Below are 24,570 nucleotides of genomic sequence, written 5' to 3' on the forward strand. Positions count from 1 at the left end.
GAGGACCAGATCCTTCGCATATCCCACTCTGCCATCTTCGGCTTGTTAGTGATTTCTCCCCTCATGGTGGCAGAAAGGCTGCAGTAGTCCCAAATATCAAGTCCTCACGTGACCGGCATTTCAAGCAGGAAATGCCTTTCTTCCTTGTGTAGCCCTCACTTATCAAGGAGGAGAATCTTTCCTAGAAGCCCCAGTTGGTTTCCTTTCAGCTAGAACTGGGTCACAGGCCCATCCCTAACTGCAAGAGGAGCTGGGAAAGAATCTGGCACTTCCAATCTATAAACAAATGAAGCAAAAGTGGAGCTGGGCTGGCTGTTGCATGGAGAATCTGCAGTGTCCATCACAGTCTGGGAGCCAAAGATTTTAAGACTGCCTCACTCAGGCCAGGGATAATTGAGAAACAAGGACATTGCACTATTCTTCCAGCGTAAATGAGCCACAGACGTCATCCTTCGGGGGTCATTAGCTTTTTTAGGGATAGCTTTTAACTCAGGTGAGTAACTTGTTGGTGAAATACAGAGAGAGGATATTTTTGAGCCCAGGGACCTTCCTAGTCTTCTCACCTGTTCTAGGCTGTCACCTTCCCTTCCCACAAACCAAAGGAGGAAGTTCATAATTCAGTTCACCTTGTCTAGAAGGTTGGCTAGGCCAATCACTCTTACAGGTACTTAAAAGGAAGTGGATGTAGGCTTCACCCCCTTTTACTGCCCCATGCAGCATCTCACCCATGGTGATGGGGTAATAAGCAGAGAGCTGTGTGAGAAGAGCTACTCTTTCCCCTTGAGAAGGACGCCACAAATCAGCAGTTCCCCTACAATCCACATCCCCACAGTCATGGCCAGAGTTTGGGTCCACAGCATCTCTCATCTGGGCTCCCAATCAAATTTGTCCATCGCAAGAAAGACTGCAGACGGCAAGGTGGATGGAGAGCGCCAGAAGAACGCCTTTATAAACATCCACAGAAAGCCCTATTTCCAATATCCAATTCTGTTAACAAAGGGAGGAGAAATTTTAAAATTCCAAGGTACTTAGTTACTAATCTGATTCTGGCCTACATGTGGATATTCAATAAATACTTGTTAAATTAAACTGAGTCAAGGTTTTATTTATTCAACCTACTTAAAGCTTATGTAAACCCCTTGGAGATTTGTGTCAAGCTGTTAAGTTGGAAAACATATGAAAAGTAGTATTTTCAATAGACCAGCTTTCCTCTTAATGAGCTTTACGAGCTTAGGGTAAACCAGGGGGTAGGGGGAGGGGTTCCAGGCGAGGGGACGGGAAGGAGGAAAAAGGAGAAAAGCCTGTTTCTGCCTCCTCTACATTTGCCTTCGTTGCTCTACTTATTAACCAGTTACTGCCCTCTAGCGTTCACTGTATGAATTCTCACCTGAATCCCATTTTTGTCTTTAAAAACCCTGACGACACCAGGGACCAAACCTCTTGATTTGCAAAGAAGCAAATTGAAGTCCAGAGAGATGAGATGTCGAACTGACCCAGGCGGTCTCCTGGATTCCCAGCTACCCCACTGTAACTTGTCCGGCAAACCCCCGTTACTCAAAACATTTCTCGGACACTGTAATAACTAATCAATAAAAATTACAGGACGCTAATCACTTAATAATACAGGCAGACCTCGGAGATATTGCGGGTTCGGTTCCAGACCACAGCAGTAAAGAGAATACGACAAGAAAGCGAGTCTCACGAAGATTTTTGTTTCCCAGTACATATAAAAGTCATGTTTACACTGTACTGTAGTATTAAGTGCAACAGCATTGCCTAAAAGAAGTATATACCTTAATTTTAAAATATTGCTAAAAAAGGCTAACCATCGTCTGCGTCTTCAGCAATTCCTAGTGGTAACATCAAAGATCATTGATTACAGATCCCCGGAACAAATATAATAATGAAAAAGTTTGAAATACTGCAAGAATTACCAAAATGTGACACAGAGACATGAAGTGAGAAAATGCTGTAGAAAAATGGCACCAATAGACCTGCTTGAGGCAGGGTTGCCATAAACCTTAAATCTGTGAAAAATGCAGTATCTGTGAAGCATGATAAAGTGAAGGACAATAAAATGAGGTACGCCTGTAATTTTAAGTGCTATCTGTTATTTCCAATGTTATTCCAAATAAAGCCAAAATTGACTATTGGTCAAGTTTAGATAAGGACTTATAAATAATTCTGTTACATTCTAAATTTACTTGTTTGGAAAATGCCTATATTACTTTTTCTTTTGTTTTTTTGAAAAAGTTAACTAGAGCAGACCCAAAGTAGATGTGGCCATTTATCAGAACTTATCATCATCTCCATGCAGGCTAATATTCTGCTGGAATTCTCCCAAAGGAACCTCTTTTGCTCATTGATGGGATAAGGGGGGGTTGTCTTTTTAACTTAGAACACATATTTTCATCATTTAATCATTTTGCTGGTGGGAATAAATTTAAAGTTATCCAGCTGGACGTGTCACTTGCAAAGAACATTAACTGAGTACCAAAAGATTTATTCAGATATTTAATTGGAAGGAAATACATCTGGAATAAGTTTTATTGGAATTCATATAAAAAGGAAAGTAAATCCATTAGAATTAATACCATAAACAGTCGACTTTATCTGGAACCAGAAATATTAATGAATTGGAGCCTAGGAGTCCTAACCCTTTTTCCTTGTAAAAAGCCAGTCATTTTCCAATTGATGTGGCAATTATTCTTTATTGCTTTAGGTAGAGCTTTGTTTTCAGCTAATATTTTAGAGACAGATCCTTCAAATCACCCAGTTTGTTTCTTTCCCCCGCTTCTTTTCGCAGAACAAGCAAAAAGAGAGCGGTAGGAGGCATCTCTGCCTGTCTTCAAAATACTTGAAAAATCCCGCGAAGGTGAGCAAATCAGCAGAACCTCGCTGCATAGGGGCTATTAGTAACTACATGAATAAAGAGACATCTAGGGACCTCCCTGGCATCCCAGTGGTTAAGGCTCCCCACTTCCACTGTAGGGGGCACGGGTTCGATCCCTGGTCCTGGTCGGGGAAATAAGATCCCACATCCCACAGCCCAAGAAAAAAAAAAAAAAGAGGCATCTAATGTCCTCCTTAGATGTCAACATAGATGCCATTGATCAAATAATCAAGCCTCGAGTAACGTTTCCTGCGGAGGGATTCTAAGAGCGTTCTGCCCAAGAGACCCAGGCCTATGGCGAGGAACAGGACCCCAAAGAGCACGGTCCCAACCAGGAGCCACTGTTCAAATGCGAGGCCCTGCTGCCTTTCTGGAGCACCGCTCAGGGAGGGCCCACCAGAGCTGGCCTTCCCATCTTCCTGGGAAGCTGTTGTATTTGTAGTGGGAGAATTCACATTTGACAAAGGAAACGGAGCAGGGTCCCGGGCAGCCTCTGTGTTCCAAGTCAAGCTGGAAACGTCTCTAAAGGGCGCCGTGTCTGGTGGGCCTTTCGAGTGTGTCGATGCCCTAAAGATGGAAGTCGGAACCTCAGTTGTGGTCGTGTTAGTGACCGCGGCTACAGGTGGGGCAGAGGTGGTCCCCTGAGGCTGAGGAGTCACAGAAGGTATCCCTGCAGCGTTGGCGGCAGGGAGCGATGCAGGCTTTGGAGAGGCCAGGATGGCGGGCAGAGCGGTAACTGCCACCGGACTGGGGAACACTGTCACATTTTCAGGCAGCAGATGAGCTACCGTTTGCTCTGAGGAAGACGGTGACTTCTGAGAGTGGTCATTTTCTTTATCAACAGTCCACCGTGGACTCGCCAGGTCAATCTTGAGTAGTTTCTCCACGTGATCTGAGGATCCAAACTTCTGAGAAAATGAATCTCTCCATAAGACCGTGGGCTCTGAATCACCGGTGGGAGGAGGGGGCGTGGGAGTGATGGTGTGTGAAGACCTGCTGAGGAACAGAGACTCTTCCTGGGCTACCTCCTGGCTTGGCAAATCAGTTCCCGCCAAAGATGGAAAATCTGAAGACGGAAAGAAAATTTAAAAAAGACTTCCGTATTTCCATGCGAAGGGAGGTTAACGAGTACAAACGTTATCAGCTTGTTCAATAAGACCTCAAACTGTTGATTCTTGACATTTCGTGGTGCAAAATGGAAAAATACGAATTGCTAAATCAGATCCTGATGACCTGCCTCTCCCCCAGATGCTGTGGTTTATTTCTAGAGTGTTGGCCCAGAGGAGAAGAGAAATGCGTGGAGGAGCATCGGGCAAATGAAGGAAGAGGTGGGAGGGGACCAGCAGAGATGCTAAGAGGAGCTCAGCATGGGCAGCAAGAGGTTTAGGAAGATGGGGACCCTTCAGGGGCCAAGGCCGGGGAAGGCAGCTGGGCTGGGATGATGCGGTAGGAAGAGGACTGGCAGAGAAAACGCTGGTGTGAGGCACAAGCCGTGCCAGCTGGGACTGCAGTGACAACTGGGAAGCAAGCAATCCCTAGGGGAGATATCACGGTGGGGACGGGGTAGCCCACGGGACAATGAGGGGAGGAGACAAAATCCCAGTGACTTGCCTTCCACGAGGAGGAGGAGGAGGAAGCTGGAGGGTCCCTGAAGCCAAGGCGGCAGCACAAAGCTGATGACGTTTTTCAATGAAAAAAATGGGTTTCAGGGACTTCCCTGGTGGTCCAGCAGTTAAGACTGCATGCTCCCAATGCAGGGGGCCCAGGGAACTAGATCCTGCACGCCGCAACTAAGAGCCTGCATTTTTATATTTTTAATAGTTATTTATTTATTTGGTTGCATCAGGTCTTCGTTGTGGCACGCGGGATCTTCCTTGCGGCATGTGGAATCTTTCGCTGTGGCACACAGGCTTCTTTCTAGCTGCGGCGCATGGGCTCGAGAGCACATGGGCTCAGTAGCTGTGGCACGCGGGCTCGGTAGTTGTGGCACGGGGGCTCTAGAGCCCCGCAGCACGTGGGATCTTAGTTCCCTGACCAAGGATCGAACCCGCATCCCCTGCATTGGAAGGTGGATTCTTCATTTATTTATTTATTTTTTTGCGGTACGCGGGCCTCTCACTGTCGTGGCCTCTCCCGTTGCGGAGCACAGGCTCCGGACGCGCAGGCTCAGCGGCCATGGCTCACGGGCCCAGCTGCTCCGCGGCATGTGGGATCCTCCCGGACCGGGGCACGAACTTGTGTCCCCCGCATCGGCAGGCGGACTCTCAACCACTGTGCCACCAGGGAAGCCCATGGAAGGTGGATTCTTAACCACTGGACCACCAGGGAAGTCCCAATAAATAAATATTTTTTAAAAAACCAAAAAAACCCAACCAGCTTTCAGCACTGGACTCAGGGGAGGAAGGCGATCTGAGAGATTTTCTTTTGACCCTTGAAGATCAACATTTTAGAGCCAACATCTTAGGTTCTGAGGACCATGGACCAGTATTTGAAATCACTATGGCCACGTGGCTAGCATAAAGAGCAGAAAATCACAGAGTCCCAACTCCTGCTGAGGAGGAACCAGCCTCAGATCCTCCTCCTGTGTGAGAAAGTTTAGAGTTTTGCTCTTCGTCACACATGCCGTTTATCACAGCTCGAATTGAAAAGGCTGGTTAAAGCAATCCGGGACAGAGAAGGACCCCTTGAATTGCTCTGTATCACTCTGCTACTTGGCTTATCATTTCACTTAAATTAGAACGGCAGAAACACAAGGAAGGAAGTAACGGTGATTCTCCCCTCTTCTCTTTTCTGTCTTCTATTTCAACTCCCCTCAGTACCAGTTTCTAAACTAGACCTCACTCTCCGCTCTGCTAACAAATAGATCCAGAGGCAACTTCAGATTTGTGACATCTTTGACTACTCTCTAAGCTTCTCACTACTCAGAGGTCCTTTAGAACTGTCACTTAGTAATCCGTCTAGGACAGGAGTCAGCAAATCATGGCCACTTATCTTCATATGGCTTGCGAGCTAAGAATGTTTTCTACATTCTTAAATGATTGAAAAAAATCCAGAAGGATAATATTTTGTAACACGTGAAAATTATATGAAATTCACATTTCAGTGTCCATAAATAAAGTTTTATTGGCATACAAGCATGCCCATTTGTTTACATATTGTCTATGGCTGCTTCTACTACAAGGACAGAAGTGAGGAGGTCCGACAGATTGCATATGGCCCACTAAGTCTAACAGACTTGCCTGAAAAGCCTAAAATACTTATTATTTGGCCCTCGACAGAAAAAGTTTGTGGATACCTGCTCTAGGACACTCTAAAATAGAATTTGGATGCCTGAAATTCCTCCAACAATGCTGAAGAAAAGAGTTTCTGCTGCAGGTGATATCACATTCATAGGCATAGTGTCACCACGAGATAAACAGCACCTGTATTTTTAGGTCGTGTCAGATATTTTATAAAAGAGCAGGACTCATCATATTTCATTTTAAAGTTTAAAAAGAAGGCAAAATAAATGCTCTGTGATATGTGTGAACTCAAAGCTTAAAATAAGGCCATTGACAAGAATGACCAAAACAGCTGTTTTCTTTCTCAAGAATACAAGGTCATAAATAAAGCAAAGCTAGGGCTATTCCCATTTCTTGATAAGATTCATCTATTGGCAAAGATCCTAGAACCACACAGGGATTCTCCACACCTGCTCCATTCACCTCACCCACTGATGTTTGCCTTTGGGGTGTGGTGTTTTCTCTCAGTCACTTAGCCATGAGCTATAGAAGGAGCTGGGAAATGTGTCCTCAACCGCTCTTTTGACTTTCATTGTCAAGTGACTTCACTAGATAAAAAAATTTAGGGACTGACTATTAACTTGGCAACCAGCTGAGCAAATAGACTTTCAATTTATTCTATTTCTGAATTCCCCTATTCTAGTCCTTGGAGAAATGACAGACCATCAAGCTCCAAAAACAAACATTAAATAATGCCAAGCTGCAATGGTTTTACAGAATGAACAGAGCACACTGTTATCTTTCAAACTTTCAGTCTGTAAATATTAGTCAGTTACAGGAAATAGAGTTCATCTGAAAACAAACCACCAAACTTATATCTACTGAATTTCACTCTGACCAGGAGGCAGATATTTATTTTTATGGGGCAATCTCAATCCATCAACACGGGCAGATTCATAAATAGAATTACAAACACGATTTGTAAACATCTGTAGATACAGACAGCCTGCTGCACACCAAGTCCGGGGTTGGTGCCACTTTGCCCCTAGGTAGCCACCGGCTCTGGGCTGATGGTGCCCCCTGGTGGCTGACACAGGAATTGTTCGATTCTAATTCCACTTCAGTCACTACCTTCACACTTGCCCTTAAAAGGTTTAGGCACAAGCCAAGTTCACTTTTCTCCCACTTCCACTGGAGAAAATGGAATCTTTACCACATACTCCTTCTTTATGCATGCATTATAAAGTCAGTAACATGACAGAAGTATTATGAAAGTTATAAAACAAATTCAACGATAATTTCTATCATGTCCCGGCAACTATTAACATTTACGCACACCTTAAAATTAAATTTTTTTTCATGTAATTTAAAAACTGGGTGTTTTTCACCTGAAATTTAGGTGACATTTTATTTCTACATCTCAAACTTATTTTTTAACATCTGCATTGTATTCCCTCAGGTGGATCCATTATACTTTATATCCAACCATTCCATAGCATTTGGACATTTAAGCTGTAGAAACTTTTAAACTAATTTCCTTTAAACTAATCAAAAAGTGCTGTTTTCACTTTTTAAACTAATTACGTGATAAACAGTTTCACAACAACAGCTTTTTCTTTGGTATAGATTTTTATGGAAGTCGAATGACTAGATTCAATTACCTATAATTTCTTTAATATTCTGCTTTAATTGTGAAATAGCTGATAGACATAGGGAATACACACTGACAGTGGAAGAAAGGACACAGTGAAGAAGAGGCAGTGAGAAGGGATCAGAGAGGCAGATGTGATGGTCCAACTTCCACCTGATGGGAGCTCTTGAAGGAGAAAAATAAACATTCCAATTAGCGTCTTGAGCCCTGACCTCACTGGAAACTCAGGCTGCTGGATACCACCCCTGGGTGTCCAACAGGCTCTGCCATGTTCCAGGTGGTGAAAAAAAAAAGAGGACAGGCTTCCCTGGTGGTGCAGTGGTTGAGAGTCCGCCTGCCGATGCAGGGGACACAGGTTCGTGCCCCGGTCCGGGAAGATCCCACATACCGCGTAGTGGCTGGACCCGTGAGCCATGGCCGCTGAGCCTGCGCATCCGGAGCCTGTGCTCCGCAACAGGAGAGGCCGCAACAGTGAGAGATCCACATACCGCAAAAAAAAAAAAAAAAAAGAAGATCCACATACCGCAAAAAAAAAAAAAAAAAAAAGAGGAGAAGCAAGAAGCCATAACCGCACAACACTGTAGGTCCCGGTGTTTTTAGCCAAGGTTATATATAGACGTAAAGGAGGCGAACAGTCAGGGGCAACTGCCCTGGCCAGTGTGAAGCCCAGAAGGGGCAGGGAGACAAGATACTTTCCACCCAAGGTAAGATCCTGGCTGCTCTGAGGGGCTTAATTTGTTCTGTGTCGTAGTCTTTTTAAAAAATTATTCTTTTTAACAACTGTGGTAAAATATACTACATACAATGTACCACTTTAACCCATTTTTAAGAGTATAGTTCCGTGGCATTGAGTTTGTGCAACCCTCACCATCAACCACGTCCAGAATTTTTCATCAGGCAAAAGTGAAACTTTGTACCTTATCTGCCAATCTTTTAGACTTGGGCTTCTACCACTATGTAGGAAGAATTTACACAAGCAATCTGTGCTTTACGCTCCTGTTTAAGGGAATGTTTGACACATCAGTTTTTCCTGCTTCATGAACGAAACTCAGACACAGCCTCACTCAGGGGACACAGCCGCACTCAGGGGACAAAGCAGAGTCAGTGTCCGGATGCCCCGGGGAACATCATTCCCCAGAGAACCCTGACTGCACTCTCCCTCCCAACCGCAAATCCACTTCCCCAGCTCAGTAGACGGTACCGCCACCCACCCAGACGCTCGAGCCCAGGACTAGGACTCAGTTTCACTCTTCGCTCTTCCTCATTCCCCACATCCACACCACCAGCAAGCCCTGTCAATGCTATCGCTGAAATGGCTCGTGTGTTTACTTCCCTCCGTCTCTTCCACTGTCTCCCTGGTCCCCAAGGCCACGGCCTTTCACTCAGATCTCGTCCCAGCCTCCTACCCAGTCTTCCCACATGCCCTCTTGCTGCTGCGCCATTGTCCATTCCCAATAGAGCGGTCACAGTGAGCTTTGAGAAATCACCTTTAAAACAGCTCGTTATACATGCCTGCTGAAAACCTTCCAATGGCTTTCCGTCATGCACCGAAAATAAAAACTCCCTACCCCTACAGAGCTTGACGGGATGGCCCCACTTGCCTTCCTTCTTGCATATCACTCCTTCCATGGTTCACTATGAGTCAGCTGCTGAGACTGGAGTGTTTGAACAAACACTCCCAAACCATTCTGCCTTAGGATATTAGAATAGCCTGTTTCCTCTGCCTGGAAGGTCTTTCTACAATCTTCTCACATCCGGCTCCTCCGTCTTCAGATTTCAGCTTAGGGGTTACGTCTTCACAGACGCTTCCCCTGAGCGCCTAATCCAGCCGGTCCACTCAGTGACTATCTTTTTTTTTTTTTTTTGGCTGTGCTGTGTGGCATGCAGGATCTTAGTTCCCCGAACAGGGATCGAATCTGCATCCCCTGCAATGGAAGCGAGGAGCCTTAACCACTGGACCGCCAGGGAAGTCCCTCTGTGATTATCTATTGTGCTGTCTTAGCTCAATTATCTGCATAGCTCTTATGACTACTTTTTTAAATGGGAATTTTGTTTTAATTTTCTCTGCTTTGAAAATATATTCTTATATAAAGGCCATGTTTCATTTTATTATGATCACTGTTTTTTTTTATTTAATTTTTTAAATTGAAGTATAGTTGATTTACAATGCTGTGTTAATTTCTGCTGTACGGCAAAGTGATTCAGTTTATATATATACTTTTTTTGTTAAGGGTAACCACCTTTTTAAAAAAATTAATTTATTTAATTTGCTTATTTTTGGCTGCATTGGGTCTTCATTGCTGTGCGCGGGCTTTCTCTAGTTGCGGCAAGGGGGGGCTACTCTTCACTGTGGTGAGCAGGCTTCTCATTGCAGCGGCTTCTTGTTGCGGAGCATGGGCTCTAGGCGCACAGACTTCAGTAGTTGCAGCACGGAGGCTCAGTAATTGTGGCTCACGGGATCTAGAGCGCAGGCTCAGCAGTTGTGGCGCAGGGGCTTAGTTGCTCCGCAGCATGTGGGATCCTGCCCGAGCAGGGCTCGAACCCGTGTCCCCTGCATTGGCAGGCGGATTCTTAACCACTGCACCACCAGGGAAGTCCTACATTCTTTCTTTTATATTCTTTTCCATTACGGTTTTTCACAGGAATTTTTTTTTTTTTTGGCTGCAGTGGGTCTTCGTTGCTGCATGCCGACTTCCTCTAGTTGCAGCGAGCGGGGGCTACTCTCCGTTGCGGTGCGCGGGCTCCTCATTGCAGTGGCTTCTCTTGTTGCGGAGCACGGGCTCTAGGCGCGCGGGCTCAGTAGTTGTGGCGCACGGGCTTAGTTGCTCTGCGGCATGTGGGATCTTCCCGGACCAGGGCTCGAATCTGTGTCCCCTGCATCAGCAGGCAGATTCTTAACCACGGCGCCACCAGGGAAGCCCTTTCATAGGATACTGAATATAGTTCCCTGTGCTATGCACTAGGACCTTGTTGTTTATCCATTCCATATATAAAAGCTTACATCTGCTAACCCCATCTTCCCACATTCCATTCCTCCCCAACCCCCTACCCATGGGCAACCACAAGTCTGTTCTCTATGTCCATGGTGACTATTTTTCTGGATTATTTATTTATTAAGGTTATTGTCTCTCTCTCCTAAAATATTAGTTCCATAAATGAGAACCTTGTTTTTCATGTTTAGTGTCGTATCTTTCTATCCTTAAGGCGTAAAAAGTGCTTGGCACATAGAAGATGCTAAATAAAATTTGTTTCTTACTGAATAAATGCAGGGAATATTATTAATACCTAAGGGTGTAAGGACAAAAACTTTATAAAACTGAAATAAAAGTAAACTTCATACTTGAAAGCATTTCATCCTGAAATATTAACAAGCCAAAATCTCACCAAGGCATATCCAAATAATTTTTACTTGTTTATTTTCTGTATTCTGAGCAAATATGTCATTTCCAAATGTGGAGACTCTATTTCCAATGCCTTGCACAGAATTTGGCATGTAGCTTTTTCTCAAAAACTTTTTTTTTTTTTTTTGCAGTACGCGGGCCTCTCACCATTGTGGCCTCTCCCGTTGCGGAGCACAGGCTCTGGACACGCAGGCTCAGCGGCCATGGCTCACGGGCCCAGCCGCTCCATGGCATGTGGGATCTTCCCAGACCGGGGCACGAACCCGTGTCCCCTGCATCGGCAGGCGGACCCTCAACCACTGTGCCACCAGGGAAGCCCCTCAAAAACTTCTGAAATGAGCTTCCCTCAAAAACTTCTGAAATGAGCTTCCTTCCAGGTCTGGATAATAAAATCCAGTGAGTTTGATTTCAGAGAATGTGATTACAAAATAATTGGAATCTAATGACAAATGTACCGGAATTTTATATACTGTATTTACATCGTCTTAACCCTTTCAAAATAGTCACCCCTGGAGACCTGTAGACTTATTCCAGTGTTGCTAACACAGTTCTAAAGACGTGTTTCAAAATGTTTACATGAAAGATCTGTGTGCCTTTTACCTTAAGAAGGTAAAAACAAAAACAAAACAAAATACTATCATTCATAGGTATTAAATACTTTAACTGGAAAAAAGCAGATGTTTGGTTGAATCAACTGAATTTTAAATCATGAGATATTTTCTGATGTGTCTCTATACTTGTGATCCCTTTTGGCAGTTCTTAAACTCTTGCAGAAAACCTTTTACATGAATTATATCCTTACATAATTCCAATCACAGAAGACAAAGAACAATGTTTTTATTACCTCTGATTATCCTGTAACTCATAAGTCCCTTTGCTGGTTTCAGGGGACAGGCTTCCTCACTGGGACAGAAGAACAGGTAGCAGTTGGGTAGTTTAGCTGTTTTTCGAGTGTCGAAGATCATCAAGTTACACGCTTTGTCCCCTGCAATGAAAGGTTTCATAAGCATTATTCTGAAATAGGATCTTCCAGAGAATACGGTGAGCAGGAAAACATTTATTCTAGTGGCCAACACAAAACCCTTTGTTCACTGCCTGCTGGCCGCTGAGTCATTTCCTTTTCCTTAGTGTAGGCACTGAAAGCAATTTTTAAAGACCCTGGGTTTAAAAATCAGAATGACGGTAATTTTGGCGAAACATTTTCAATAGTACATTTCATTCTTTAGAGAGAAGCCTTCCGTTTGCTAAAATATTTATCAAAACATACATAGAAATACTGAGTCTACAACTCACTACTGAGTCCGACCTTAGGAAATGGATCTAACCCTAATGACTGTAGGTACGTCTTGCATCCTGAAGGCATCTTAGACGCCTACGAAGCCATCAGTCTGGTTTTCTTGGTGTGGGGCGAGGGGAGGGTGGTGGGCAGGGAGGGTCAGTAAATGCAGCCTTATACATGCCTCCTTCCACAATGGAGCTGCACAGCATATGGAATGCCAAGTCTATTTTTTACTTTTATCAGTACCATTCTTCTTTGGGTTCTTCAAATTTCTGCTCTTATCATTTTTGTTTGTCTCCCAATCAGGCAGCGGTCAGGGATCACCCTTGACTCTCCCAGTGGGAAATAAGACTGAGTTCGTTTCTGCAGGGGTTTTATCCTATCATGTCTCCATTAGCCAGGTAACAAGAAGGGTACTCTGGTTACTTTGGCTTTTCCTTTCCCCACGATGTGATAATTCTACAAACCATTTTGGGGGGCACTTAGGTAAAGGGGAGGGTCCATAGGGTCCAAGTTGTACACAAAATTTTGTGTCCTTTGTATTTGTGGGTATTTTTCTAGAGTCTGTGGCTATAGGCAAATTATCAAAGTGCTTTTTTGGAACCCTAAACGGTCAAAAACCAACACTCGGTAAAAGAGGGAAAAGCCTGAGATCCATTAACTGAGACCCACAAGTACCTCTGCTTACAGTAAAGCAGTAACAGTACTTTTGCTTGTAGAATAAAGCCACAAACCCTCATTTCTTACTAAACACCTATCATGGAACTGAAGAGAAATGCAAGGTTTCCTATGTTGCCAGGATACGCCCACATGGCATTCAGTCCTATCTGCAGGTGATGCTTCTATTCCACATATATGTTGATATCAACATTTAGAGAAAAACTAGAAATTTAAATGAGACCTCTATGACTTCCATAAATTACTTCTCTATGAAGAGTGTCCAAAAGCACACAGCTCAATTTGAGAAGATCATTGAGTATTTGTTTCCTCATGACAGCAAATACCTGGTGCCATTTCTACCCAAATTCTCTAGTTCTCTGATTCTCTAACACCAACGGGGTGTCTTACAATTCAATTCGATTCTAATACTAACTGCCTGGAGTGAGTGTCAGACCCCACCGGTCTAGGGCTCAGTCCCATCAAACTGTCCCCACTCAGAGGCCAGTCACAGTATCAGGTCCCCAGGTCACTCACACATAGGGCAAACTTGGCTATCACCGCCCCCCCACCCCAGGTTCCATAACTTGCTAGAATGACTCGCAGAACTCAGGAAAATGCAATACTTACCGTTATAGTTTATTACAAAGGATACAAATGAACAGCCCGATGAAGAGGTACATAGGGCGAGGTCTGGAAGGGTCCCAAGTGCAAGAGCCACCGTCCCTGTGGAGTTGGGGTGCCTCCTGGCACATGGATGTGTTTACCAACTTGGAAGCTCCCTGAACCCATTGTTTAGGGGCTTTCATGGCAGTTTTATTACGCAGACATAATTGATTAAGTCATTGGCCACTGGCGACTGAATTCAATCTCCACCCCCTTTCCCCCTACCCGGAGGTGGGTGGAGGAGACTGAAAGTTCCAAGCTTCTAAGCAAAGCTTGGTCCTCTGGCGATCGAGGATCCCACCAAGAGTCACCTTGTGAGCATAAGCTCAGGTATGATTGAATGGGGCTCATTATGAATAACAGAAGAAGCTCCTATGCTCAGAAAATGCCCAGGGTTTTAGGACCTCTGTGCCAGGGAATGTGTATTTATCTTATTACACCACAATCGTTATAGAATGAAATGGAAATAAAGATCTAAGAGAAAACATGTGATTTGGTCAGCTGATAAATCAAGTAAGGATCTCGAGTCCAGTGTTTACTAGTTCTTCTAGGGTCCTTGATGACAAGGTCTTTTCCATCTTATTCACTGTTTTATCTCCAGCACGTACCAAGGCATTAGGTGCTCAATAAACTTATGTGGTTTTTTTTTGTTTGTTTATTAGATATATACTTCTGTTTTCAGGTCATAGGTTTGGAGCCTGAAATATGCAAGGGCATGGTTCAAACCTGCGGGGCTCAGTTTCCTTCTGTGTCATGGAATGGGTCATTCTAAACCCCTTCCCATGCCTCTTAGATTCCTAGAAGCTGCAATTAGTGGCCAGTGGCTTCCTGACTCACCTGTGCCACCAGCTCCAGGGAAGGGAGATAAAACGGAAATTTTGTGCTTCTACTTAAAACTCAAATGCTGATTCTCCTATGGGATGACTTTAGAATTTTATTTTTTGTCTCAACTCCCTTTCTGTTTAAACGTTCTTTCTAATATCACACTGTATTCCAATATTCCATGATGATGGAAGCCAAGCATTTAAGTAGGACTTCTGTTTTCAATATCCCAGATGCCTGTTAGAACACAACACCAGTGGTTTTCAACCCTTTTTCTACCCACATATCTGAGTGATATATATACACTCATCAGTAACTTTGGCTCAGCTTAGGGGAGGGGAGAGCACACCATGGAATATTCCCTAGTGATTTTGCCACCCACTTTTCTACCCCATTGAAAATCACCAGTACAAACCATTCAGCCTCATCAACCAGCTAGTCACATCACAAAACACATGGAATAAAGAGTTGCCAAGGCATTATTACTTACCTGATATGCTTTTTGTTGAGCAGCAAGAATTAACGCAGTCTTCTTGAGTTAATGTGTGTATGGGCTCATTGCCTCTGATTCCCTTGGAAAGGGATGACTGGATGTCAATGACCATATCTTCTAGACTCTTGATGGGGCAGTTCTGACTGGTGGACAGCCTTAGTGTCAGGAAACAAATTATTACACGAGTGTGAGTCAAGCTCCATCCCTCCCGGAACAACATTTTAAATTTCAGGTTAGTCTTGGTCTCCAAAGGTCAGATAACTCTCCTTCTGGCCTGAGTTTGCTTCAAGAAGATTGGACAGATGACGGAATTTCTCTCTAGCACAAAAATAGACAATCATCAATGAGTTTTGTTTCTTTGAACAAACCTAGAGAAGATACATTTCATTTCCTTCAAGTCAATGTAAACAACTCACAATTCACAGAAGGACAGGAATAAACAAGTATTTTTTATCTGTTTCACTTTGAATAGATTTGAGACAACCTTTCATTAAAAACTTGGCAGAAAGCTAGGAAGCACACACACATACACTCTCCCATCAATGCTTAAAATCTGACAAGTATCTATGAAAGAAGAGGTCGTCTGCTTTTCAGTTTTAGAATCCTTCCTCTTCTTGCCTCTCCTAAGCAGGAGGGGAAAGGACACAAAATCTGTGGTCATTGGTCATTGATGAAGCAGTGATCATCACTTTGGATGTATGTTCTTTCTCAGTAATAACAATTAGCATTTTTAAATGACCTACTGAGTGGTAGGCAATGCGCTAAGAAAATTACATACATTGTCCTTCTAGGAATTAGCCCATCAACAGGGGGAATATTCTGGCTCAGTTGAAGGAAACTGTAGGGGCAAGTGTTCTTTCTGACGTCCCTAAAAACACAAAAGTCATAATACATATAATGCCAACTCCATTGGTGAGCTGGTTCTTCCAGAAAAAAAAATGTGAAACTGGCAAGGCTATACCAGAAAATATCCTCATTTCCAGAATACAAATTGTTCACTAAATGATAGCCTAGATCAGAATTACCAATTCTTTAATTTTTTTTTTTGGTTATAAACCCTTTGGTACTCTGGTGATGCTTACTTAGGCTCTCTTCTGACATGTTTTAAAATATATAAAAGACATGTTGTTAAATGTATAAAATGAAATATACAGGATTACAAAGGAAGATAGTTATATTGAAATATAATTACTGAAAAGTTTTTTAAACGTGCCCATAAGACTCTGATGAAAGATATCAAAGAAGATCTAAAAAAATGGAGAGATATTCCGTGTTCCTCAATAGGACTACTCAATATTGCTAAGATGGCGGTTCTTCCCAACTTGATCTACAGATTTAATGCAATTCCGATCAAAATCTCAGCACGTTATTTTATAGACCTCAACAAACCAATTTTTTTTTTTTTTGGCAGTACGTGGGCCTCTCACTGCTGTGGCCTCTCCCGCCGCGGAGCACAGGCTCCGGACGCGCAGGCTCAGCGGCCATGGCTCACGGGCGCAGCCGCCCCGCGGCACGTGGGATCCTCCCGGACCGGGGCACGAACCCGCGTCCCCTACATCGGCAGGCGGACTCTCAACCACTGCACCACCAGGGAAGCCCTCAACAAACCCATTTTAAAGTTTACATGGAAATGCAAAAAGGCCCAGAATAGTCAACACAATACTGAAGAAGAACAAAGGTGGAGGACTGACACTACCTGACTTCAATACTTACCAGAAATCACGGCTAATCAAGACAATGTAGTACTGACAAAAGAACAGACAAATAGATCAATGGAACAGAATAAGGAGCCCAGAAATAGACCCACACAAATACAGCCAACTTATCTTTGACAAAGGAGCAATGGCAATTCAATGGAGAAAGGATATTCTTCTCAAAAATGGTGCTGGACAACTGGACAACCACATGCAAAAAAAATCTAGACGCTGACCTTACATCTTTCACAAAAATTAACTCATAATGGATCATAGACCTAAATGTAAAATGCACAACTATAAAACTTCTATGTAACATAGAATAAAGTCTCTGTGACCTTAGGTGAGTTTCTAGATAACACCACCAAAAGCACAATCCATGAAAGAAAAAATTGACAGGTTGGATTCCATTAAAATTAAAAACTTCTGCTCTGTGCAAGACACTGTTAAGAGAATGAAAAACCAAGCCACAGACTGGGAGAAGGTATTTGCAAAACACATATTTGATAAATAACTGGTAGCTAAAATATACAAAGAACTCTTAAAACTTACCAAAAAGAAAACAAACAATCCAATTTAAAGGAGCAAAAGACCTGAACAGACACCTCACCAAAGAAGCATACGAAAAGGTGCTCAAGATCATTGTCATTAGGAAATTGCAAATTAAAACAACAATGAGATGCCACTACACACCTATCAGAATGGCTAAAATCCAAAAAACTGACAATACTAAATCCTGACAAAAACCTGCATACAAATATTTATAGCACTTTATTCATAATTGCCAAAAAACTGTAAGCAACTAAGATGTCCCTCAATAGGTGAAGGGATAAACAAACTGATATATCCACACAATAGAATATTTTTCAGCAGTAAAAAGAAATGAGCTATCAAGCCACAGAAAGAGTAACCTTAATTGCATATCGCTAAGTGAAAGAAGCCGGTGTGAAAGGTATGATTCCAACTCTAGGACATTCTGGAAAAGGCAAAACCACATCGACAGTAAAACGTCAGTGGTTGTCTGGAGGAAAGGGAAGGGCTGAATAGGTGGAGCACAGGGGATTTTTAGGACAGTGAAGCTATTCTATATGATGCTGTAATGATGTATATGCCATTACATTTGTCAAAACCTATAGAGCTGTAGACATAAGAGTGCATGCATCCTAATATAAATAGGTAGACTTTGGTCAGTAAAAAAAAAAAAAAAAAATCAAAACAGTTTTTAAAAAAAACAGTATATGGTAATACAGCACCAGTCTATACCTTCCTTGCTAACTGTTATGTCCAACTTTCTAAAACAGTAAAATGAAAATAACATTTATGGTTCTCTATGCTAAGCACTTTACATATATTATGTCATTTAATCCTTACAAGAATCCTATAAGCTAGATTCCATTACCTCCATTTTCAGTTAAAATAAGAACAACCGTGTGATAAATAACAGACGGTAGGTCTAATCATTGCCATAATTTTGAAGTAGTGTTGAATGTAATGATTTTGAGATATATACAGTAAGTAACATGACATGGAAATATCTATGATTTCTACTGGTGGCAAATCAGAGCTACCCTACCACTAATACCACTGCGGCTTTTGCCTACATGCCTCTTAAAGGAGATACTACACTACATTTAGAGGTTAGCAAAATAAACTTTTCTACCCAAGTTCACAGACGTTCTGAATACTGTCCATGGACTCCCCAGGTTAAGAATCCTGGCACAAGTAGTTACTTTTTATGCTGCCACACTTTACAAGTCACTGGAGAAAACAAATCAGGAACAAAAAAAGAAAAACCAGGCCAACACTTCACTTTGAATGGATTCTAAGAATCTCTCCTCAACCTGCTGCAAAGAAACCTGAACTGTGCCAGGGGATGTAGGGGAGGAGCTGTGCTTTCAGTACCAGCATCTTTATTGCTCCTGGATCACAAGCAATACTAAAGAGCTTATCTCATTAATGATACCAAACAATTATTAGGTAAATTAGTTCTTCTAATACATTATTATTTAGGCCTTAAAGGTCCAAAGATGAATAGATTTTTAAAACATGGCAAATACATAAAATGGAATATTATTCAGCTACAAAAAGGAATGAAATTCTCATACATGGTACAATCTTGAAATCATTATGCTAAGTGATATAAACTGGATACAAGAGAACAAATATCGTATGATTGCACTTATATAAAGTATCTAGAATAGGCAAATTCACAGAGATAAAAAGTAGAATTGAAGTTACTAGAGGTTGGTGGAGGAGGGAATGGGGAGTTACTGTTTAATGGGTACAGAGTTTTCCTATCTGGGATGCCAAAAATGTCCTGAAAATGGACAGTAGTGATGGTTACCCAATAATGTGAACGCACTTAATGCCACTAAATTGTACACTTAAAATGATCAAAATAATACATTTTGTTACAGTATGTCTATTTTACCACAATAAAGAGATCAAAACAAGCTTACAAATAAAAAAAAAAAGGTTCAAAGTGAAGTTGAATCCTGTTGAAATAGAGTGGGAAAAGGATACAGGTGGGAAGGAGACGATGCACCTGTGCTTTCATGCCTGCTGACTAGAGTTACCGGATCGTACCGTCAATCAATCAAATATTGGAAATCATTTTTCTCACAGCATAATCTAACTTAATTTATCGAGGTGTTTATAACTGTGTATAAACACACACTCTACAGAGTATTAGACAATTAGCGGGTTCGATAAATACAGGATACAAATCATACAAAAAAAAAAAAAAAGGGAAATCTGCCCTTTGAGGAAAGGTGCGTGGCTCACTAAACCATTCTTCTAACCCTGCTGCTGACTTGCCTAAAGACCCTCTCCGGGATACGGGGGCCACCGGCATCCGGCTCAGCCAGTTCTCCGAGCTCCCGGAGGGGCGGAGGACGCTCGCCCCGGGAAAGGGCGGCGGGCGCCGCTGCCCCCGCAGGTGGCGATACTGCCCGCGGGGGCTGGAGGGGAGGATGGAGAGCCTTTACCTGGAGACCGGAGGACCGGGCCCTGCTGCCCTCCCGGTGCAGGGCAGCCCAGCGCGCTCGGGGAAGCAGCGGCGGATCCGCGAGGGGCTCGGTGAGGACGCCCAGCAGGCTCCGCAGCTCCCGCCCAGCCCTGGGTTTGCGATTCACGAGTTCCTGCTTCCGTTGCGGCGGCCGAAAGTTTGCCAGAGGTGGAAGGGCACGTTCCCGCCCTGCAACGCGGAGCTGCTTCCCGGCAACCTGGAGCAGGCCCCCTGGGCACCGGGGAGAGCCGGGAGCCCCTTCCCGGGTCCCCAGGCTCCCCACTCACCCACCCCCGGCCCGCATAGCCGCTGTGCGCGCTGCCAGGGCGGGGGCGCCACCCTCGTGGGTGCCTGAGGGTCTGCAGCTGCGCCTTCTCGCTTCCTGGAGACCAGAGAACAGGCAAATACCCACGATGAAAGTCAAACAGTACACAAATGTACACTGTACAGGCATACCTCCGTTTGCACTTAGCAGAGACTGCTTTTTTTTGTTTTTTTTCCAACAAATTTAAGGTTTGTGGCAATCCTGCCTGGAGCAAGTCTATTGGTGCTGATTTCGGAGGGGCGGCAGTGAGTGGTGGCATGAAGCGAGATCTTAATTCCCTGCCCAGGAATTGAACCTGGGCAGCCTGGATGAAAACCAGGAATCCCAGCCACCACATCCCCTGGCTCTTGCCCCAGTGAAAAATGCATTTCTCATGGAGGCAAAAACTGTAAAAACAGGTACAAAGTTTATTATTGGGGATACAGCACAACAAGTGGGAGAGCAGACAGAAACATTTGTTTAGTTGAGGTAGAAGCAAGGCAGAGATGCATAGCCGGAGAGAAAGGATGGAGGCGCCCTCCCTAGTGCGGAGGAGCACAAGAAAGAGGCTGTTAGGTCATTTATACAGGGCAGTTCTTGCAGGTCTTTGTTTACCTTTGAACAATTATCTGGTTTCTTTTTCCACCTGCCCTGCCCTAAGACCCTCCCCAACACGCATGCGCAACTTTTTCCAAGCTAGATTACAGCCCAGAAGCCTGTGGGACGGCCTTAGCATCACATATTATGGGGTGGCGCCCCCTCCTTTTTGACCCCCAAGGAGCCTTTCTGTGCATGTGCAATGTTTCCCTTGCCCCAAGGATGGGAGATGTATGACCTCTTGATCTTTTAACAGGGTTTAGTCCCACTCTGTCACTGCCATAAAAATGTCCAATGTCCGGTTATTTACTCTATTTCTGTTGCTGGTTTTTACATCGAGGTGCAGATCTCGAAATATAGACAGGAGTCCGGTTCATAAATATGTAGTCCTGGAGCCCATTTCTCTCTTGCTTCAGGAAATGTAAACAGGGGGTTGGTAATGAATGTCCAGCCTGGAGCCCATCTCCTTCTCACCCCCGGAAGTGTGAACAGGATGTCAGTTGTAAATGTCTAGCCTAGAGCCCATCTATCTCCTACCTCGGTGCCATGTCTCCAACAGCATTTGCTCGTTTTTTCATTATTATTATATTTATTATGATGGTGATTTGTGATCAATGATCTTTGATGTTACTACTATGACTTGCTAAAGGTTAGGATGATAGCTAGCATTTTTTAGCAATATTTTAACATTAAGGTATGTACTTTGTTTTTTAGACGTAATGCTATTGCACACTTAATAGACTACAGAACAGTGTAAGCATAACTCTTTTTTGTTTGTTTTTGCGGTACGCGGGCCTCTCACTGTTGTGGCCTCTCCCGTTGCAGAGCACAGGCTCTGGATGCGCAGGCTCAGCGGCCATGGCTCACGGGCCCAGCCGCTCCGCGGCATGCGGGATCTTTCCGGACCGGGGCACGAACCCGTGTCCCCTGCATCGGCAGGCGGACTCCCAACCACTGCGCCACCAGGGAAGCCCAAGCATAACTTTTATATGCACTGGAAAACCAAAAAATTTGTGGGACTTTATTGCAATATTTGCTTTATCTGGAACTGAACCCTGCTATCTCCCAGATATGCCTGTACAATGAAAACCCTGCCTCTCACCCCTGTGTCCCAATCTAGTTCTCCTCCCCAGAGGCAACCACTGATCACAGTTTCTTCACGTTCAAGAGTTTATAGTGCCTGGGCTTCCCTGGTGGCTCAGTGGTTAAGAATCCATCTGCCAATGCAGGGGACACGGGTTTGAGCCCTGGTCCGGGAAGATCCCACATGCCTCGGAGCAACTAAGCCCGTGAGCCACAACTACTGAGCCTGTGCTCTAGAGCCCGCAAGCCACAACTACTGAAGCCTGCGTGCCCAGAACCTGTGCTCCACAACAAGAGAAGCCACCGCAAGGAGCAGCCAGCGCACAGCAACAAAGGGTAGCCCCCGCTTGCCGCAACTAGAGAAAGCAGCAACAAAGCGTAGCCCCCGCTTGCCGCAACTAGAGAAAGCCCGCGTGCAGCAACGAAGTCCCAACACAGCCAAAAAAAAATAAATAAAATAAAAAAAAAAAAGTTTACAGTGCCTTCTATCAGGGGCATAGTTAAGAGAATCCTATTTCAATCGTCCAAGGCATGGCGGGTCCTTAAAAAGGTTGGCAATTCTTGAATTAAATGTGCAAGTTAAGACTCCAGGAAGGCATTGGGATTCTGCATGATTTATTTTTAACAGGTATGGGTAATAATGATGAAAACAATGGTGTCTATTATTAAAATTTTATCCCTGATATTTAGCATAGTACCTGGTATGTAATAGGTATATAGTAAATATTTAACAAAAATATGTTTGTTGATTGCGTGGGTTTTACAAGTGTGTTTCTAAATTAGTGCTTGCTCGCCCCAGCCTCATATACAGGTGAACAAGTGCAACCTTACTAAACCACTGACACAGCTTGCCAAGTGTTCTAACCTTTCACCGTATCTCTACCTTGGCCGGTGAGAAAGAGCTTTCAAAACTAAGGCCCCATGCAGCTGGAGATGATTATTCTAGGCCTGAGAACCAACAGCTGTGGTCTTAGCCAGTAGCTACTGGAGGCATACGTTGCCAGAGATGCCTGTGAACAATGGTCCATTGTGTGAAACTAACTCTACTAGTTGCGTCCAGGGGATGACCTGCTCTTGAATTACAATAATGTTGCGAATATTTGTTTTGAAGAGTGACCAGAGTAAACTCCAGTGTGAATTCCCATTGGAGTAATTTTCCTGATGCAACCAGAGACTGAGGTGCTCAGTACATCTTATCTGTAGATGATATACAGGAAGGTCCAGGGTATAGAGAGGTCACAATCTTTGAATCTCCTTTCATAGGTGGTCCATGCTAGGAGCTAAGTAGACCTCTCCCCACTTAGGAACTTCAGATTCAAGGTTTGGGGTTTTTTTTTTTTCTTTTGGTGTTTTTTTGTTTGTCTGTTTGTTTTTTACATTTCACTGAACACTTTTTATTGGACTTTGGATTGAAACGGGAATTTATTTGCCAGGAAGGATGATCCCATCATACTTCTGCTGAAAGCAGCACATGGCCTCCCCTTTGCTAGTTAGGGGTTTGGCCCCAATGTAGCCTGTTCTGAGCTTCTTGTCTGTGATGCTGAAACCTGGCCTACCCAGCACCACGTAGAAGTTTAGGCCATAGATGCCAATGCTTGGGTCATATTTGATCCCCAGATCGATGTGTTCTCGGATCCCAAACCCAAAGTTTCCAGTACCTGAGAAGTTATTTTTTCTTACTTCACACTCTCGCACCTTTAGACCTTCCTCCAGGATTTCTTCTGCGTTTGGCCTCACAAACTGTGCAGTGGGCGGCAATCTTTTTTATTTCTCCTGATGCCAAAGGATCTGACAGTGTATCTAGCTTTGGAGAACACAGGGGTCTGGCCTGTGGGCTGCTCCAGCACCTTGGCTGCCTCGTAAGTCTGTCTCCACTCTGCCCCCGACACAGGTTGAGGCAGAGCTTGCAGATGCGAAGCTCCCGCATGGGCTTCTCCTTTTCACCTTGATCCTGAACCATGATGGGAAACAGGACGAGAGTCAGATGCAGTGTTTTGATACAATGAACCCGGTTATGGTTGAAGTAATATATTTTTTCAGTTATGACAGTGAACAGAGGACACTGATGAAAATAATGATTAAAGAAAAATTTTCGGGCTTCCCTGGTGGCGCAGGGGTTGAGAGTCCGCCTGCCGATGCAGGGGACACGGGTTCGTGCCCGGGTCCGGGAAGATCCCACATGCCACGGAGCGGCTGGGCCCGGGAGCCATGGCCGCTGAGCCTGCGCGTCCGGAGCCTGTGCTCCGCAACGGGAGAGGCCACGACAGTGAGAGGCCCACGTACCGCAAAAACAAAAACAAAAAAAAAGAAAAAAATTTCTATTTATATGAACTAGGAGTTTAAATTAGAAATTATATCCATTGTCCCCTTGTTGCCGAAGAGATTCTAAATCCTCTTCTAATACTTAGAAGTACCATTTATGTGGAGGCAGATTTTTAAAAGTATTTTATTCAGAAAATATGCGTTAAGCCTCTGCATGGGAAATTAAAGACTGATCAGACACGAATCTGTTATTGAACACAAGCTCACGTGCCCTACGCACAGTGAAGCCAAACAAACTAAAATGTCAAGAGTTTGGAGTTTGGAGCAGAGAAAGGTTTATTTCAGGGCCACGCTAGGAGAACGGGCGGCTAGTGCCCAAAAAACTCCGGAACTCCCCGAAACGTTTCAGCAAAGCCTTTTTAAAGGCCAGGTGATGGAGCGTCCCAGCGTGTGGGATCAGCTCATGCATAATTCTCTGATTGGTTGGTGGTGAGGTAACAGGGCAGTTCACGTTATGAATCCTTAGGTGCCAGAAGGTCT

The 24,570-nt window shown here is 44.0% G+C and overlaps 1 protein-coding gene and 1 pseudogene across 1 annotated transcript; both read right to left on the reverse strand.

Moving 5' to 3' along the window:
* Nucleotides 1-2,507: 2,507 nt before the first annotated feature.
* On the reverse strand, nucleotides 2,508-20,047 carry MANSC1 (MANSC domain containing 1). The gene is made up of 4 exons (XM_024733013.1): nucleotides 19,765-20,047; nucleotides 15,081-15,401; nucleotides 12,011-12,151; nucleotides 2,508-3,959 (listed from the first exon to the last, which is right to left on the reverse strand). Exons 2-4 carry the CDS (start codon nucleotides 15,301-15,303, stop codon nucleotides 3,088-3,090), a joined length of 1,236 nt encoding a protein of 411 aa, XP_024588781.1. The 5' UTR covers nucleotides 15,304-15,401; nucleotides 19,765-20,047; the 3' UTR covers nucleotides 2,508-3,087.
* A 3,143-nt stretch (nucleotides 20,048-23,190) lies between these two features.
* On the reverse strand, nucleotides 23,191-23,740 carry LOC112391899 (60S ribosomal protein L11 pseudogene; annotated as a pseudogene).
* Nucleotides 23,741-24,570: the final 830 nt, after the last annotated feature.

Source organism: Neophocaena asiaeorientalis, unplaced genomic scaffold (assembly GCF_003031525.2).
Source record: "Neophocaena asiaeorientalis asiaeorientalis breed wild unplaced genomic scaffold, Neophocaena_asiaeorientalis_V1.1 scaffold150, whole genome shotgun sequence".
NCBI classification, from domain to species: Eukaryota; Metazoa; Chordata; class Mammalia; order Artiodactyla; family Phocoenidae; genus Neophocaena; species Neophocaena asiaeorientalis.